Source organism: Vulpes vulpes, chromosome 2 (assembly GCF_048418805.1).
Source record: "Vulpes vulpes isolate BD-2025 chromosome 2, VulVul3, whole genome shotgun sequence".
Classification (NCBI taxonomy): Eukaryota; Metazoa; Chordata; class Mammalia; order Carnivora; family Canidae; genus Vulpes; species Vulpes vulpes.
The window spans coordinates 62,948,978-62,964,652 of NC_132781.1; the positions used below are offsets into that span (position 1 = coordinate 62,948,978).

Sequence of the window (15,675 nt, forward strand, 5' to 3'; positions counted from 1 at the left end):
GCCTCGTGTTGCTTGCTTTCTAGTCTTTCTTCCCTCTGGGAGGTAATCAAATCAATCTTCCCAGACCACTTTGTTCTCATCCACTGATGCACTGTTGTGGTCGTGGTTCTCTATTCTATATGTAAAAGCTCACACTTGAGGGACACAAGTCCTCTGTTGCTTCCTTTCCCAGAATTGCCCCACATAGACTCTGCTCTGAATGAGTGGGTTTCTCACTGTCCTCAAGCGTGTGTTGGGCTTTTGCCTTTTAGAACCTTGCTCACGCCTCAACCGTCTCACTTCTAGTGCCTTCTCTCACACCACCTTGTGAAGACCCTTGTGAGGACCACTACCAGTCTGAAAAGCTGTTATCCCTTCACTTATACCATTCATTCCTGTAGGTTTTCACTAAAAAAAAAAAAAAATGTGTTAAAGACATATTTTGTGTTAATAGTGGTGCTGGTACCTAAGGAAGCAAAGATGAACAAAGAGTCTACCTTGAGCTGACAGTGCTCTTGAGGAGATGGAGGATTATAAATGTAACATATAGGTGAAATGACCTGGAATTTGTGTTAAGAGTCATAAGAGAAAAGAGCACACTGCCCTGAGTCAGAATGATGGGCTAAGATGGATCCAATTTTAGACAGGGGCACCCAATGTAGGTAGAGGTAAGGAAGTCAGAAAATCATTTTTAAGGAATGAACATTTTAGCTGAGACTCAGAGGATGAAAAATAGGCAATGAAGGAAAGTGTGGTATGTTGGAAGAAGAGCCTTCTACGTAGAACCAACAGCATTTCAAAGGTCTGCGACAATAAAGAGCTTGGAAATATCAAAGGAAAAATGAAAAGGAACAAAAGCCCTTGAAGGCCAGAACATAGTAAGCCAGGGGAGAGTGGCACTGCCTGAGGGGCATGGGTGGGGCCAGAGGATGCTGGCCTTAAAGGCCATAGTAAGGAGTGTGGTTTGAAATGCAATGGGAAGCAATTTAAGTGTTTTAAGCAAAGACATGAGGTGATCTTATTTGAAGTTGAGACTGCCATCTGTTCGTTAAAATCCGCTTGTCTTTTCTCCCTGAGCACATGGCCGGATTCCATTTCCTGGTTCTCTTTGCAGTGGGCTCTGAGCCATGGGACTGTATCTTATGCATAGAAGTAAGTGGTAGTCGGAAGTACATGGTAAGTAGTGGTGAATAGCCCCATGACTAGGACTAACTCATAAAAACCTCCTGTGTGGGCTTCCTCATGCTATTTGCCTTCTCATGGGGCAAACTTGGGAGCCCCTGTTGAAATGGTAGAGCCCCTGGCAGCCTGGATACCTGCATGGCTGTGTGGAATGGAACTGCCTCCCAGCTGACCTAGAACTGTCCTGAGCTTTTATGGGAGCCAGAATGAAGCACCGGATGTGTCAAGCCTTTACACATTCTGCCCATTTGTTACTACATTCTAGTGTGTCTAAAATAATATGATAGTTTGAAAGAGCAATTTGGCAGCTGTGCTGTATGAGAATGTGAGACAGTGTGAACAATAGCAATGGCCAAAGTTCTCATGCAGACTAGAGAGATTTCAGTTGAAATAGATTTTAGGTCATTTCAAATATAGAATCAACAGCTCCTACTGACAATTGCTATGTGTGTGTGTAGTAAGCTTGTGGGGAAAAAAATCTCACTTGATTTGACTCTCAAGGGAGATATCACTTAACTTTTTGGGCTTTGCATAACATACATACTTCACTGAATACCTGCAGACATATATTTTGTTTATTTGACTAAATTGTCTTAAACTAGAGGGCAAACAGACCAGAAGCTTTTATTTACTGTGGTGTCTAATATAGTGCTTTTCTTTTTTTAAGATTTTATTTATTTATTCATGAGAGATGCAGAGAGAGAGAGAGAGAGAGAGAGAGAGAGAGAGGCAGAGACATAGGCAGAGGGAGCCACAGGCTCCACGCAGGGAGCCCCATGTGGGACTCCAGGATCAGGCCCTGAGCTGAAGGCAAAGGCCCAATCACTGAGCCACCCAGGCATCCCTAATATAGTGCTTTATATGAGATACTTTTTTCACTAACCTTTGCTTAAATTAACAAATAAAAGGGTAGGCTCTCAGATTTTTTGGTCATGGAGTTATTGGAGGTCATGTGACCCAGCATTGCCTTGCCATTGATACCACCTCAACTTGGCTTAAATTTTCATTGCCTTCTAAGGGATGAACACAGGGTTAGCTGTGTTAAATTTTTGTATTACCTGTGTTCGCCCAGTCATAAGGGAAACAGCATAAGGAAGCCCACATAGGAGGTTTTTATGAACTATCCCTATTCTTGGTATTCACTACTACCACTTCCCTGGGTAGGATACAGTTAACATGGTTCACAGCCACTGCAAAAAGAGAGCCAGGAAATGGAATCTGGCTTAGTGGGGAAAGTAGTATCATGGGGCTTGGGATTTGAATGTTTGCAGTAGGAGATATGTAGAAATGTTTTTTAATGGCATGTGAGCTAATCCTCACTGCCTTCCCATCACTTTCAAATGTCCCCACTAGCCATTGCCCAGTTCTCAGAGTTGCTTCATTGACCACTATTTCCATCCATAGTTAGGCACTCATCTGGGAGAATCATAATTTATGGAAAGTCTCAAGATAGGAGGTTTCTGTAATCCAGATGAGCAATGATGAGGTCTGTAACTAAAGTGGTGGTGGAAAGAGAAGGATGGGATAAGAAAGTAAGAAACCTTATAGAACATGGTGACTGGATGGATTTTGGGCAAAGGGAAGATGAGAATAAAGATGAATACTGAAGTCCCATGCTGATAAACCTCAATTTATAAACTTCAATGTATATCAACAGACCAGTGTTATCAAGAGAAAGCCAGTTAATGCTGCCTACCACCAATGGGTGGCATTAATGATGAGCCAGGACATTTAAGGCTTGGATGTGGTACTGTGTTTGTCCTTAGTTTGAATATGTTTTATGAACATTATTAAACCATACATGCCTGAGAAGGATAAAAATGGTGATGTTGAAATTACTGATATAAAGAGACATAAAGATAGGGCACCGATGCTAAAGAGATTAAAATGACTATTGGTAAGCGTGAGAAAAATGTTGAAAATTATATTTATAGAGAAGATCCATTGACAGTAGGAATAATTCCAAAGGGGAAAGATGAATCAGGCCCCTTGTGAAAAACACTGCATTTCACAGTACAGGACGAGGGGAAGAGGTATTAACCAGAGGAGAAAACAACTCCAAATAGGGGAGTTAGGTCTTGAAGGTCAGCATTGATATCGAATGCCCATTAGCTCAGTGTTCTTTTTAGTGAAGGCTAGAAGTTTGTTCAACAGGGTGAGGATTAAGCATGGTGAAGGATTTATGATGATATTTTCTTGTGAGACATGGTCACATAAATTCAAAGGCTTTTTTTGCACAGCATTGGGGTGAGTGTAGAAATGCATATGGGGACACCCTAGCACCTAAGACCTCCCTGTGAGGCTGACACAGTAGAAGGAGAGGATAGAGCATGCCAAGTGGAAGAAATCAGAATGGAAACCAGGGAACAGAGTTGAATGTAATACAAAAACTATAGTCAGAGGCTTATTTGCTGCAAACAAATGCCATTTGGTAAGGTGTACCCTACCCTTTCCTTTCTGTGTTCCTCAACAGAGAGTGGTGGAACCATTAGATCAACAGCTAGAAGGGATGAGAATTCCCAAGGCCCAGCCTATGTTTCATAAGAGCAAGTGATCTCATAATTTGAAAATATAGAATTGGTCAAGGGCTTCAGAAGAAAAATAAGACTGACTTCTAGATCCGATGTGTATCTCCAAAATAATTACGATTCCCACACTAACACATTATTTCTTGAACTTTATTTTCAAATAAATGTACTGAAATTTAAATTAATATTACATATTAATGTATGATCTTTATAGTAGAAATATGAGCTGTAATTACTTGACTATAATGTAGACTTGGTATCTAATGAGGAGACAATTTCAGACAAAACCATAATTTCTATTCAGCTATAGTACTGAATATAGTCCTGGTATTTTCTAAATAGAAGATGAAACAGAAAGAAAAAGAGTATAAATATTAGAGAGGTAGAAGGCAATGAACACAAGCATAACTGTTTTAGTATGGAAGGATGAGGTTTGAGGAGGGAAAAATATGTATAAAATCATCAAGTTAATACATATAAATATGTATTAATCATCTTAATAATCATTAAGATAGCACAAACAGGAGTTAGTTCTTCAAATTAATAAATATTAGAAATGCAGGGTTTCTACTGAAGCTTAAAGAGGCTATTTAAAGGAACTCATTCTTCTCATATCATAGTGGTATGGAAAGAAAATGTGAATGATTTAATACTAACTATGCATGGATAGCTCCACAATGGATGTTTATGGGATATTAGAGATGTTTCTTGAGTTTCTTTCCCCTGCAAGATTTCATTTAGAGATATAATACCAAGTAGAATTATAAATGTACTTCTTTTGCAGTCTGATGAAATGTATACATTGTGTGATTTTCTTATTCTTATCCTTTATAAAGTTCTTATTATACCTTGTATGAATTATTTTATTCCTCCTACCGTTTATGAATTTCTATCTTATATGAATTACTTAACCATTTTAGATTTATAGCCAAAAGTAGAAAGAAAAAGCATTAGTTTTCACAAATTATATTCTTGCCATTTAAAAAGGTACTTGTGAGCTAAAGATGACAGATACTTCTTTTTTTAAAATAACACATTTTATGCTTTCTCTAGGCTGGAATGATAAAAAGTGATAATGATGAGTATTTCATTGAACCTTTGGAAAGAGGTAAGCAGATGGAGGAAAAAAATGGAAGGATTCATGTTGTCTACAAGAGATCAGCCGTAGAACGGGCTCCCATAAACATGTCCCACGACTGCCAATACAGAGGTAGGCATCTTTGACAAGGCTTGATAATTAACCTTAATTTTAAGATATGATGAAAACAACTCTCCCAATCAATTAAGAGAGTGTGATAGTCCTGTGCTCTTGCATAATGTGGAGATAGCAAAAGAAGTTTATAATTCATGAAATATGGCACACCTTTTTTTAACCACATAGTAGAATATATGTTATTGGTATTATTTTATTCCAGTGCATTATTGTGTTCCCAATATGTTTGTTATTTACGATTTCTTTTCAAGTTTCACATTGAAATTTTCCTTTCTCTAGCTTCTGTTAAAGGTTGAAAATATTTTTGCCTTTGAGAAGTATCTAAATTATGAATTATTAGTATTATTTTCAAACCTTTAAAATGAGATATATTGACATGGCAGAGAGATAAATATGTGATAGACACATTTGAAAATAAGAATGCTATTTGACTTTAAGCTATTTGACTATTTTGCAAACCTTTTTGACAATATGGGAGAGAGAATGAGTTGAATGATTCTGCCAAATTTTATTTCAAAACAGGCTGGACCACTAAAGTCAATTAATATGGCATGTGAAGCTTTTTTAGTTTTGTATGTTTCAATGAAATCTGAAAATAATTTGTTATTAAAGAGATGTTTTTATAAGTTGGATATAGAAGTTCCCTTTTGGAAAAGAAAGGATACTTGTGAATCTATGTTATTTTAATCAAATTTCAAGAAGTCTGTATTTACTTTTGTCAGTCCAACTATCTGAATTAGAGATAATAGAAATTTCCCCCAGAGAAATGTCAGGAATATAAATAATTTTTTTTAAGATTTTATTTATTTATTCATAAGAGACACACTGAGAGAGAGAGAGAGAGAGAAGAGAGGCAGAGACACAGGCTCCATGCAGGCAGCCTGATGTGGGACTCAATCCCGGGTCTCCAGGATCACGCCCTGGGTTGAAGGCGGCGTTAAACCACTGAGCCACCTGGGCTGCCCTAAATAATCTTTTTAATTTAACAATCTAGATTCTAGATTAATGATATCTTGCCTCTTGAGAGTTGTTATCTAGTTAGGTTGATTTTCAGATACTTCATTTCCCTTAATATGCCATACTAATGGAATAGTACAGTTTATTTATTTATTTATTTATTGGAATAGTACAGTTTAAAATAAATTTAAAATTGATGTGGTCTGCAGAGTTTTTGAGAAATCTCTGATTTCAAGCAGCAACACTGAGTTAATAGATGCAATACTGTAATATATGTCCCTATCCTAGGGGAGAACTGTGGTGTAATTGGAAGAGAGTACACTGTTCATTTAGACAGATGTAATAGCTTATAAAACATCAAGTTGTTCTGTTACCTTAGATTAGTAATTAACCTTTCTGAGCCTCAAAACTGAGGCTGTGAATAAAGAATTAAAATACATTGCACAATTATAATAATAAAAATTAGAAATAATAAAAAAATTAGAAGTAATATATGCAGATTGTTGAATTTAGCCCTCAACAATAATAGATGGCTAGTCGACATTAGCTTTTGTTATTGCTATTAATTATTAACATCATTTATTTTGTACAAAGATTTACATGTTACGAGTTTTAATTAAAGTCGAACAGTTAGGAATTGCTTGCCTTTGTATTGTAGACATGTTCCTCTTAGTTCTCATTCATATTTTCACTTTTTAAAAATGTCATTCTAAATCAGAGAACTAGTTGTGTCAAAGGATAGATAGTAGGATACAGCACTTTTTCTATAGTTTAGTTTTTAATAATATCTAATATCTTTTGTGAGGCAGTGGTTAAATATCTTTTAGACAAGCATAGCCCACATGCTATAGAATTGTATTAGAGGACTGGAAAGTCTTAATACATAAGTCATTATGACTTTTCTCCCACTTGTTCCTTCTATTATGCCTATAGTCTCAAAAAGCTGCTGTACTCTGTTGCTCCATTTCAGTCCCTGAGGGTATCCATTTCTATAAATATCAGTCCTGGTACTTTTTCAGTAGTCTGATATTTACAGAGAAGGAGAAAAGATTTTTTTTTTCAATTGAATTAAGAAAATTGTGAGAAATACCTTTAATACCTATTGTATCTTTCTTTTTTAATTTAAATATTTTATCTAAATTCAGTTTGCCAACGTGTAATACATCTTTAGTTTCAGATGAAGTTTTCAATAATTCATTAGTTGCGTATAACACCCAGTGCTCATCACATCCTATGCCCTCTTTAATGCCTGTCACCCAGTTATCCCCATCCTCCTACCCCCCTAGACCCCCTACTCTCCTTGTTGTGCCTCCTCTCCAGCGACCCTCAGTGTTTCCCAGAGTTAAGAGTCTCTCATGGTTTGTCTTCCTCTTTGATATCAGTTTCTCCTTTCCTTATGGTCTCTTGCACTATTTCTTATATTCTGCATCTGAGTGAAACTATATAATTGTCTTTCTTTGATTGACTTATTTCACTTAGCAGAATACCCTCCATTTCCATCCATGTTGATACCTGTTGTATTTTTAGATGCTAGATAAGGGAAAATAATTTAGTAGTGAGGGCTTATAAACTTAAAGAATAAGAGGAGTTTAAGGCAATTTTGGATATTACTTTAGAAAATTATTTAAAATATCAAGTAACATCAGCTTCATCTTACTCTGATTTGATAATAAATTGTTTTTAAGAATGTAGACCTTGGGATCCCTGGGTGGCTCAGAGGTTTAGCGCCTGCCTTTGGCCCAGGGTGTGATCCTGGAGTCCAGGGATTAAGTCCCACATCAAGTTCCCTGCATGGAGCCTGCTTCTCCCTCTGCCTTTGTCCGCCTCTCTCTTTCTGTCTCTCATGAATAAATAAATAAAATATTAAAAAAAAAAAAAGAATGCAGACCTGAAGACTTTATTTTTAATTTTTCAATTGTGAATAGAAGATTGCTTTATAGTTGAAGTAGGCCATAAAATACATTTTGGAAAGGTTTTCAGAAATCATGGGTCAAAGGAGGAGGAGTTACTTTTTTAATTCTTAATTACTTTAAAATTTGACCCAATATATAACATAGAATGTTCCACGATAAACCTTAGTATGAGCTTAACGAATTTTATTTTCTTATTTATGAAGTTCTGATTGAATTGAGTTGCTAGTGGTTATCAATTTACTTCCTTCTGAGAATCCCAAATTATAACTATATATTTCAGAAGTGTAAATGTCTTCCTAGGGCAAAAAGACATTTAGATTCAGAACTTTAAGTATTATACTTTAACATTCTTCTTTTAACTTCTTGGTCTCAAGACTGAGAGCCAAGCTTTTTCATGGATTATATACTTTCCAAGTGAAATTAAGAATATATTTTTATGCCTTATTCCATCAATCTAAAATGTAAAGCTGAACATATTCTAGGTTTAGGAAAGTATATTGATTTCTAAATGAAAGCTATAGTAACATATAAAATAGTGCTTTGTTTGGTTCAATTCAGGATGTTATTTTAGGAGACACATGAAGTCTTTCTTCAGTAAGTTATAAGAAGAGGATTAAAATACATAAAATGTAGTTAAAAATGCATTTGAGGGCCATGGTCTTCATAAATTTCTCTGACATCAGGAGTCTTTTTTTTATCATAAATAAAGCACCATTGACCCAACAGAGTTTCAGCATCAAGGCCCCTATAAATAAACCTTCTGCTCTATTTTGCTAGTTGTCTCCAGAATTGCCTGACCACATGTGTTGTTTTGTCAGTTTATAACTGACATTCGTTTAATTTCCATAGTTTGGAGCAAGTGTTCTAAATTAAAACCAATTATCTCCCGAACTAAACGATGAAAGTGAGATGGAGAGAAGGAGCCAAATTGGATTAAGACTGAAATAGAACTGATGGGGTTATTTGATGCAGCATATATTGGGGATGGAGAGAGAGAAAGAGTGAACAGGGATGAGTCAGAATCCTAATCTGAAAGACTGGAGGATTCTCTTCTCAGAATTCAGATATTTAAAATGAGAAACAGAAATAGGCTTGATGGAGAATGACAAGTGGGTATAATTTTGGATATATTGTGTTCAAAGATCCATTGGAGTAGTGAGTGAATAAAAAATGCGCAGTATATTTTCATAATCATGTGTCAAAGTCAATGAATGCATGCCCTTATATACATGTTGGGGTAGGGGTGAGTAGAGGTTAGCTTGGATTCAGGGGCAGATATCGGCTTGTGGATGTTTGGAATGTCTCTGCTTGCCTTCTACTCTCTCTTTTCTAACTTTATATTGATGAGAATCAGAAGATGTACCTTGCGCAGAATTGGAAGCCCATGAAAGATATTTGCTACCTATCACTGTAGGGGAGGAGGACATTTTGTCCTAAAAAAAAAAAAAAAAAAAAGAAAGAAGGAAAAAAAATCCAAAACTAAATGCAAAGCAGAAAATATGCTTCCACCACACTCAACCTAAAATATTCCACTTGATGAAAAGCAAACATCTATTTTGATTACTTATCCTCTTAAAATATTTATCTAGGTTTCCAATAAAAGTCACAGCTTTGAACCTGTTGAGATAATATATTCTATGCTATTATTCAACAATAACACAAATCCTCAACAATTTCCATATATTACACAGATTCTCTTTCCTCTACTCTTCATAAGGAAGTTGTATTATTTTTAAGATGTAGAAAAATGTGAAGAACTGTTTGAAAATATACTGAATTTGTAAAATCACAGATGCAGTACTCTGCTTTAGAAATTCTCTTTTAAGACCTAAAACAGTTTTATGTCTGGCAATATAAATAATCTCTTCCAATGCAGAATTGGCAGGTGTTTATAACACATAGTACTGCCAATTTCTGTCATAGAAATACCATCCTTTTCAGTAAACAACAAACATAAACTGTTCATGCTTATGATAAGAAACTTGTCAAAAAACAAAACAAAACAACCTGTCTACTTCATTATGGGGGGGAGAGTTGAATTTTACTCTTTTTTAAAAATTTTCTGCTTTGGGAGGATGAAAATCACACCCATTTGTGGACATTCAGTTTTGACAAAATTATTTTATATTTTACTAGTTTTTGAAATTTCATTTGGTAATAACGTGGTTAATCAACCAATAAAGGAACATAAAGTTCACCTCCACTGAATCTAAGCTCAGATGAAAAACAAAACATATCCCTGACTATCTCTTAAGAATGTCTACATTGTTGTCCCTAAGAAGTTTGCTTTAGGCAGTCTATTTTGGGGGAAAGGGGAGGGAGTTGTACTAGTATGACATCATTCAGCTTTTCATATTTTTTATTTAATTCCTAGGCCCTTAAGCTTCTCCCATCAAATTACAAACTATTCACTCACCAGAAGCTTTGTGTTAAAGTAATTTTTGTAATTACTTCCTACCAGTGGGAAACAAGGAATAGTAAGCCTTTATCTCCTAGCTTCCTTTCAGGATTTCCATTTTCCTGCATGAACCCAAGCGCTTGTGTCGCTGGCATGGTTGTCATGGTGCTGTGAAGGAGTGTCTTTGTCCCAGGTGGGAAACATATACAAGTCAGAAATGATTTGGGAGTTGCTCCTGGTTGCCAGGGAATGAAACTATGAAACAAGAATTAGAATAATGGGAAGACTATTTCTTATTTTAGTGACTCCAGGAACTTCCTAGGCAGAGTCCTTCCTTGTATCTATAGAAAAGTCAGTAGGTGCTATAACTATTGTATTTGGAAGTTCTCATGACCTATGCCCCGATTAAAGAGGAACAGTGGTGGACTTTGCAAGCTACCAAAAAAACAAAACAAAACAAAACAAAATCACATGAGAAAAATGATTTTAAATGAAGTATCAAACATTATTTAACTAAATTATTAAGATCTGTCAAATAGCAGTCATTCTTTTAGGTATATGTTAAATGATAAATTTTATTCATTTTTACTCAACTGCATAGTTTGGTATAATATATCTAAGATCAGCCATTTGTCAGAGCTACTACCAGTGGATTCATATGGAAATACTAATTATATTTATGTAATTCCTTCTTAAGTTTGTTTGCAGATTTCATAATCTATGTATTTATAATAATTATTGGCAAAAAGAAGGCAATTAAAGATTGAATTGTAAAATGAAAAAATGAAGCAAAGTGATGCTTTCAGATATGAAAGATAAAAGATAATACGTTTATTTTCTTGTATTAGAATGTCTAATGGGGTCTATTCTATCCCTTCATGAATAGATATCATGAAAGGAGTTTGTTTATATAGACCAGGATTAAAGTCTTAAAAATGTAACTCCATTCTTTTCTGATAAAGAATTGAACATGGAAAGATACAAACTGTATTGAGAAATCAGAGCTTCTGGATTACTAATTAGTTATTGATGTGACATTAAAGGATAAGAGAATTTGAAGTTTTTAGATATATCTAGGTGATTGAAACAAAATTGAAAACAGTTCATTTATATTAGGATACAAAGCCAATGCAGATAAGATAGGCTGGACATTGATTCTTAAATGATTGACTACTCAGAAGTAACTGTATCGGAGTGTCTGGGTGACTCAGTCAGTTAAGCATCTGCCTTTGCCTCAGGTGTCCGGCTCCCTGCCCAGTGGGAGTCTGCTTCTCCCTCTGCCCCCTCTCCCTGCTTGTGTTCTCTTCCTTTCTGTCTCTCAAATAAATAAATGAAATCTTTAAAAAAAAAGCAACTATCAATTATTGATTATTGATTCATGAGAGAGCAATTACCAAGAAAAACTTTGTTAGTATTAAAAATGTGTGTTCTTTCTGAATATAAAATACATCCTATTATCAGAATACACTTTTAGTGTTTGGCTTTATTCACATGAACTGCTTTTACTTAGGAGGGGTAGACTCTATTTTTAGTGGAATATTAAGTACATTTTGACCCTGCACATGCCAAATATGCCTGCTTAAACATATTTTAAAGCCTGTACTTAATTTCTTTCCAGGTACGGCTTACTTGTAAACTTTCACGTTAGTGAGGGGGAAGGATACTGTAGGGAATTCAAATATTTCTAGAGGCTTAGTAATCTTTTGTTTCATTATTTCTGGTTCTAATTAACATGATTAATATTTTTAAAGAAGATAACTTGCTCTAGGGAGGTTTTATTTATATATGTTTTTCATTGTTTTTTTTTTTTCCTACTGCATCATCAGCTGTTAACTTTAAATATAAAATTATTTATGAGGATCAATGCTATTCCTTCACTTTGGTATTTTGTAAACAATTTTTTTTTGGTACACAGGTTCCTTACATCCCGGTGGAGGATTCAGGTGTATCATTCTTAATCCTCTCTTTCTTTATGGGGTATTTCTATCCCTCTCCCTACAGGGCATCTTTCAGGTAGATGAAATGGAAGTTAGGGATATATGTTGAAGAAAAATAGAACAAAGGGGAAAAATAAGTGTAGCACAGAAGTAATATTTCTATTTGAAAATCATTTGAGATTAGATTATAGAATCTATGAATTAAAATGTGAGGTCTACAGTAAGGCTAAAATGCATGCTCCTTTAATGCATGATTCTGCAAGGGGAGTTAAATCCTTGTTTTTTTCTTTCTGGATACCAGAAATTTTACTCTGATTTTCAGCTATAATCCATATAATCTAAATATCTAAATTAAAAAATTCTTAATGGAAATTCTTGAACTTAGGACTTTGTATAAGGTGGAAAGATTTATTTTAGGAATGATTGGAGCCATTTCCCTAAGTGAGACTATAAAGTTTACTGGAGATAAGTAGTTAGCATATTCTTTTTATTACTTTCCAGTACTTTACTGAGTCTCTGGAAAAAATGCTTGACAAGTCTGAAAGAGGCATTAGTTCAAACTGGTTTTGTTTGTTTATCTTTTTTTTTTTTTTTAAGATTTACTTATTTTAGAAAGAGAGAAAGCAAGAGCAGGGAAGGGGCAGAGAGACAGGGAGAGAGGATCTCAAGCAAATTTCCCATTGAGCACAGAGCCTGACTTGGGGCTCAGTCTCACAACCCTGAGATCATGACCTCATGATCTTGCCAAAATCAAGAGCTGAATACTTAACTGACTGAGCTACCCTCAGACTGAGGTGCCCCTGTTTGTTTATCTTCCACCACTATTATGACCAACTGTTATAACCATTAACTTGTTCTTTGCTTTTAGGGTGAAATATTTGTTCATTATTTCAGAGCTTTGGTTAATAATCCAAGTATCCTAAGCTTTTGCATATATTCTTGTTCAAAGGACAGCCTTTAATTGTGGGTATTTCTGTAGCCAATTCCTGTGGAAGATGTTTCTCTTGAGTGTGCTTTGGGTTGCTGTGTGTTCTCAAAGTATTAAGAATAAGGTCTGTGTGGTATTAAAACTCTACATTCTAACTTCAGTTCTCTGTCTCAGCACTATGGCAGGTCTGGTTGTCATGTTTTCATGTTTTTTCAGGTCTTACTCCACAAACTAAAGGAATAAAAGCAACGTCTAAGCCCTTTAGATGAGATGAATGAGTGATAAAAGTAGATTTTCTTTGTATCCTATGCCATGATCCTCATACTGATAAAATGCCACTGGATAGCCTTCTAGTAATAAGAAATCAGAGTATTAAAAGACAGATTTTTAATTTCTTCATCCTCCATTTTGGATGACATATTTAGATAAAGCCAATAGGGATTTGATGCAAATAAACATTGCCCTTCTTCATTCTGTGATACTGGGCTTGGCTTTTGAGTCCAGTGGGAAGTCCTAGGGAAATCACTGCTAGGTATGGTATACGCACCATCCTATTTCTATTTAAAGGAAGTATAATTAATTCAGCAGGCTAGGTTTTTTTTTTTTTTTTTTTTTTTGTCTTCTAAAAGATCCTTCTGTCATTTGAAAAGTCAACAGTATTTGAAAAGTCAGCAAAAGCATTGTGGTTATTACAGGGTTGCTATCAGGTTGCTATCATCTGAGTTCCCAGTATCTCTCTCTCACTCACCAGTACTCTTTCTCTTTCTTAACTTTATGGAAGAAGTGTTCTAACATCCTGTCATCTCAGACATATACAAAATACAGATGAACATTTGTGATATACATTGAGATTATTTTTATAGATTTGAGATCTGAAGCCTGGATGTTGGTGAAAATAATTATTACAATAATCACTCAGATTTTTATTCTCAATTTAAACCCCAACTTTTATGGATTTTTCATCTTTCCTAGTTATATGGCCCACTTTATGTTGCAATGCAGACCTCAATTCACAGAGTGCATAAACGGCATCACGCTTCTCTGTTCCTTTTCTTTGTGACCTTATGACAACTTTGATAAAGCAACTTACGTGATTGGAATGAAATTCAAGTTCTGTATTCCTGAATAGACTTTGAGTAAATGGGAAACCAAGAATTTACCCTCAGTGCTAGAAATCATGACAATTGCCCTTCCTTTCATTAATACAGTTACGTTGTAGCACATACTAATTCTGTACAAATATTCATGGAGAAAATGAAGAAGAAAAGAGGAGTGAGAAGCCCAGCTATCCGACGATGTGGAATGCATCACGTTTTAATTTTGTGCAGTTTTCTACGTTAATTGGTATGTGGGTGTCTTTTGCTGGCGGAGTAGGCCCCGCTGGCTGATATTCTGCATCTGCCTGGCTGCGGCTGGCCCTGCTGGCTTTCCCTGCAGATCTTTCTCAATATGCCTGGAGGCTGCTCTCAGTGGTGCAGCAGACCACCCTGAGTTTGGCAAGCACCCTCACGCAGCAGCCCACATGGTCCACCATAGCTTCTGTTGTGGTACCCACCTGAGCCTGGTTTTGCAGCCCATATTACAGGCTATCCAGGAAACCATGATACTGCTCTTCCTGTAGCACCAGAACCAAGGGAGAGTTGTGGCTTCCTTGGCTGCAACCAGACGGTTGGGCTGGCAGCTCCTGTGGTGTCCTCCTTTTAGAACCCCCAAGACAGAGTAAGGAAAAAAAGCTCTGGTGCTTGGAGATCCCCCATAGACCTGTATGGTTTAATACCATGTTCCTTTTCTTCTGAGACTTGGCCTTGAAGGGAGCTGGGAAGAAGAACCAGTCTCCTCATTCCTGCTTGTCTCCCTTGTCCCAGAAGCAGTGCAAGATCAAAAGAGTCCAGCTTGCCTTTTCCTTCCTTTGATTAAATGCTTTGTCCTCCCTGCTCCAGTCTCATGCCTAAGACTGACAATGGCTAGGACTTTCATCTCCTAAGAGGAAAACGCAAATACCAACCAAACATGCAAATAAGAAACTGCTGTATTCTCACCTCCAGTCCTGACGTTGATTTGTTATGTGAGAACTAAGAGACTTACAACATCCTTTCTCTCCATCCTGCCTTGCTTACCAATTTCTTTTCTTTGGAAAAATCTTACTTGAATTCCACAAGCTGAATATTGAGTTGTCTTTTATTCTTGACGCAACAATCTGACTGTCCAATGGCCTCCTTCTTTTCACTCAAGGCCTCCTGGACACTGTTGGGGATGATTAGTGAGTCATCTACACCCAGATATAGAGAAGAATAAACATTATATTTTCCAAATATCCTTCCCATTGCACAAGGTATCCTATTTCAGTGGTCTACATTGCTGTAGTTACAGAAACCATATATATCAAAGGAATGTTGAGAGAGCACTTGTTAGAATTTTTTCCCCTCATTTTATATGTATAAGTTTGGATGAAAAATGATAAAATGCCAAATGCAAAATAGTGAAAAATAGGGTTACAAATGGAATCAGTGTCAGAAAAAAATTCTATTGTCTTAACACAAGCGTACCTTACCACATGATTTGTAGTCTAAATTGTGTCACAAATATAGCTTTGACATCCTGAGTCACTAGGAGAGCCCTGGAATTTTCATTTTATCAGTG

The 15,675-nt window shown here is 36.0% G+C and overlaps 1 protein-coding gene across 2 annotated transcripts in view; it reads left to right on the plus strand.

Annotated features, from left to right (window-relative positions):
• ADAMTS3 (ADAM metallopeptidase with thrombospondin type 1 motif 3) overlaps positions 1–15,675 on the plus strand; it is a 256,185-nt gene that overhangs the window by 111,920 nt on the left and 128,590 nt on the right. For both annotated transcript variants that reach the window (XM_025985092.2, XM_072748803.1), the window contains exon 4: positions 4,743–4,899. In XM_025985092.2, the coding sequence (XP_025840877.1) occupies positions 4,743–4,899 (157 nt within the window). The remainder of the gene's footprint in view (positions 1–4,742; positions 4,900–15,675) is intronic.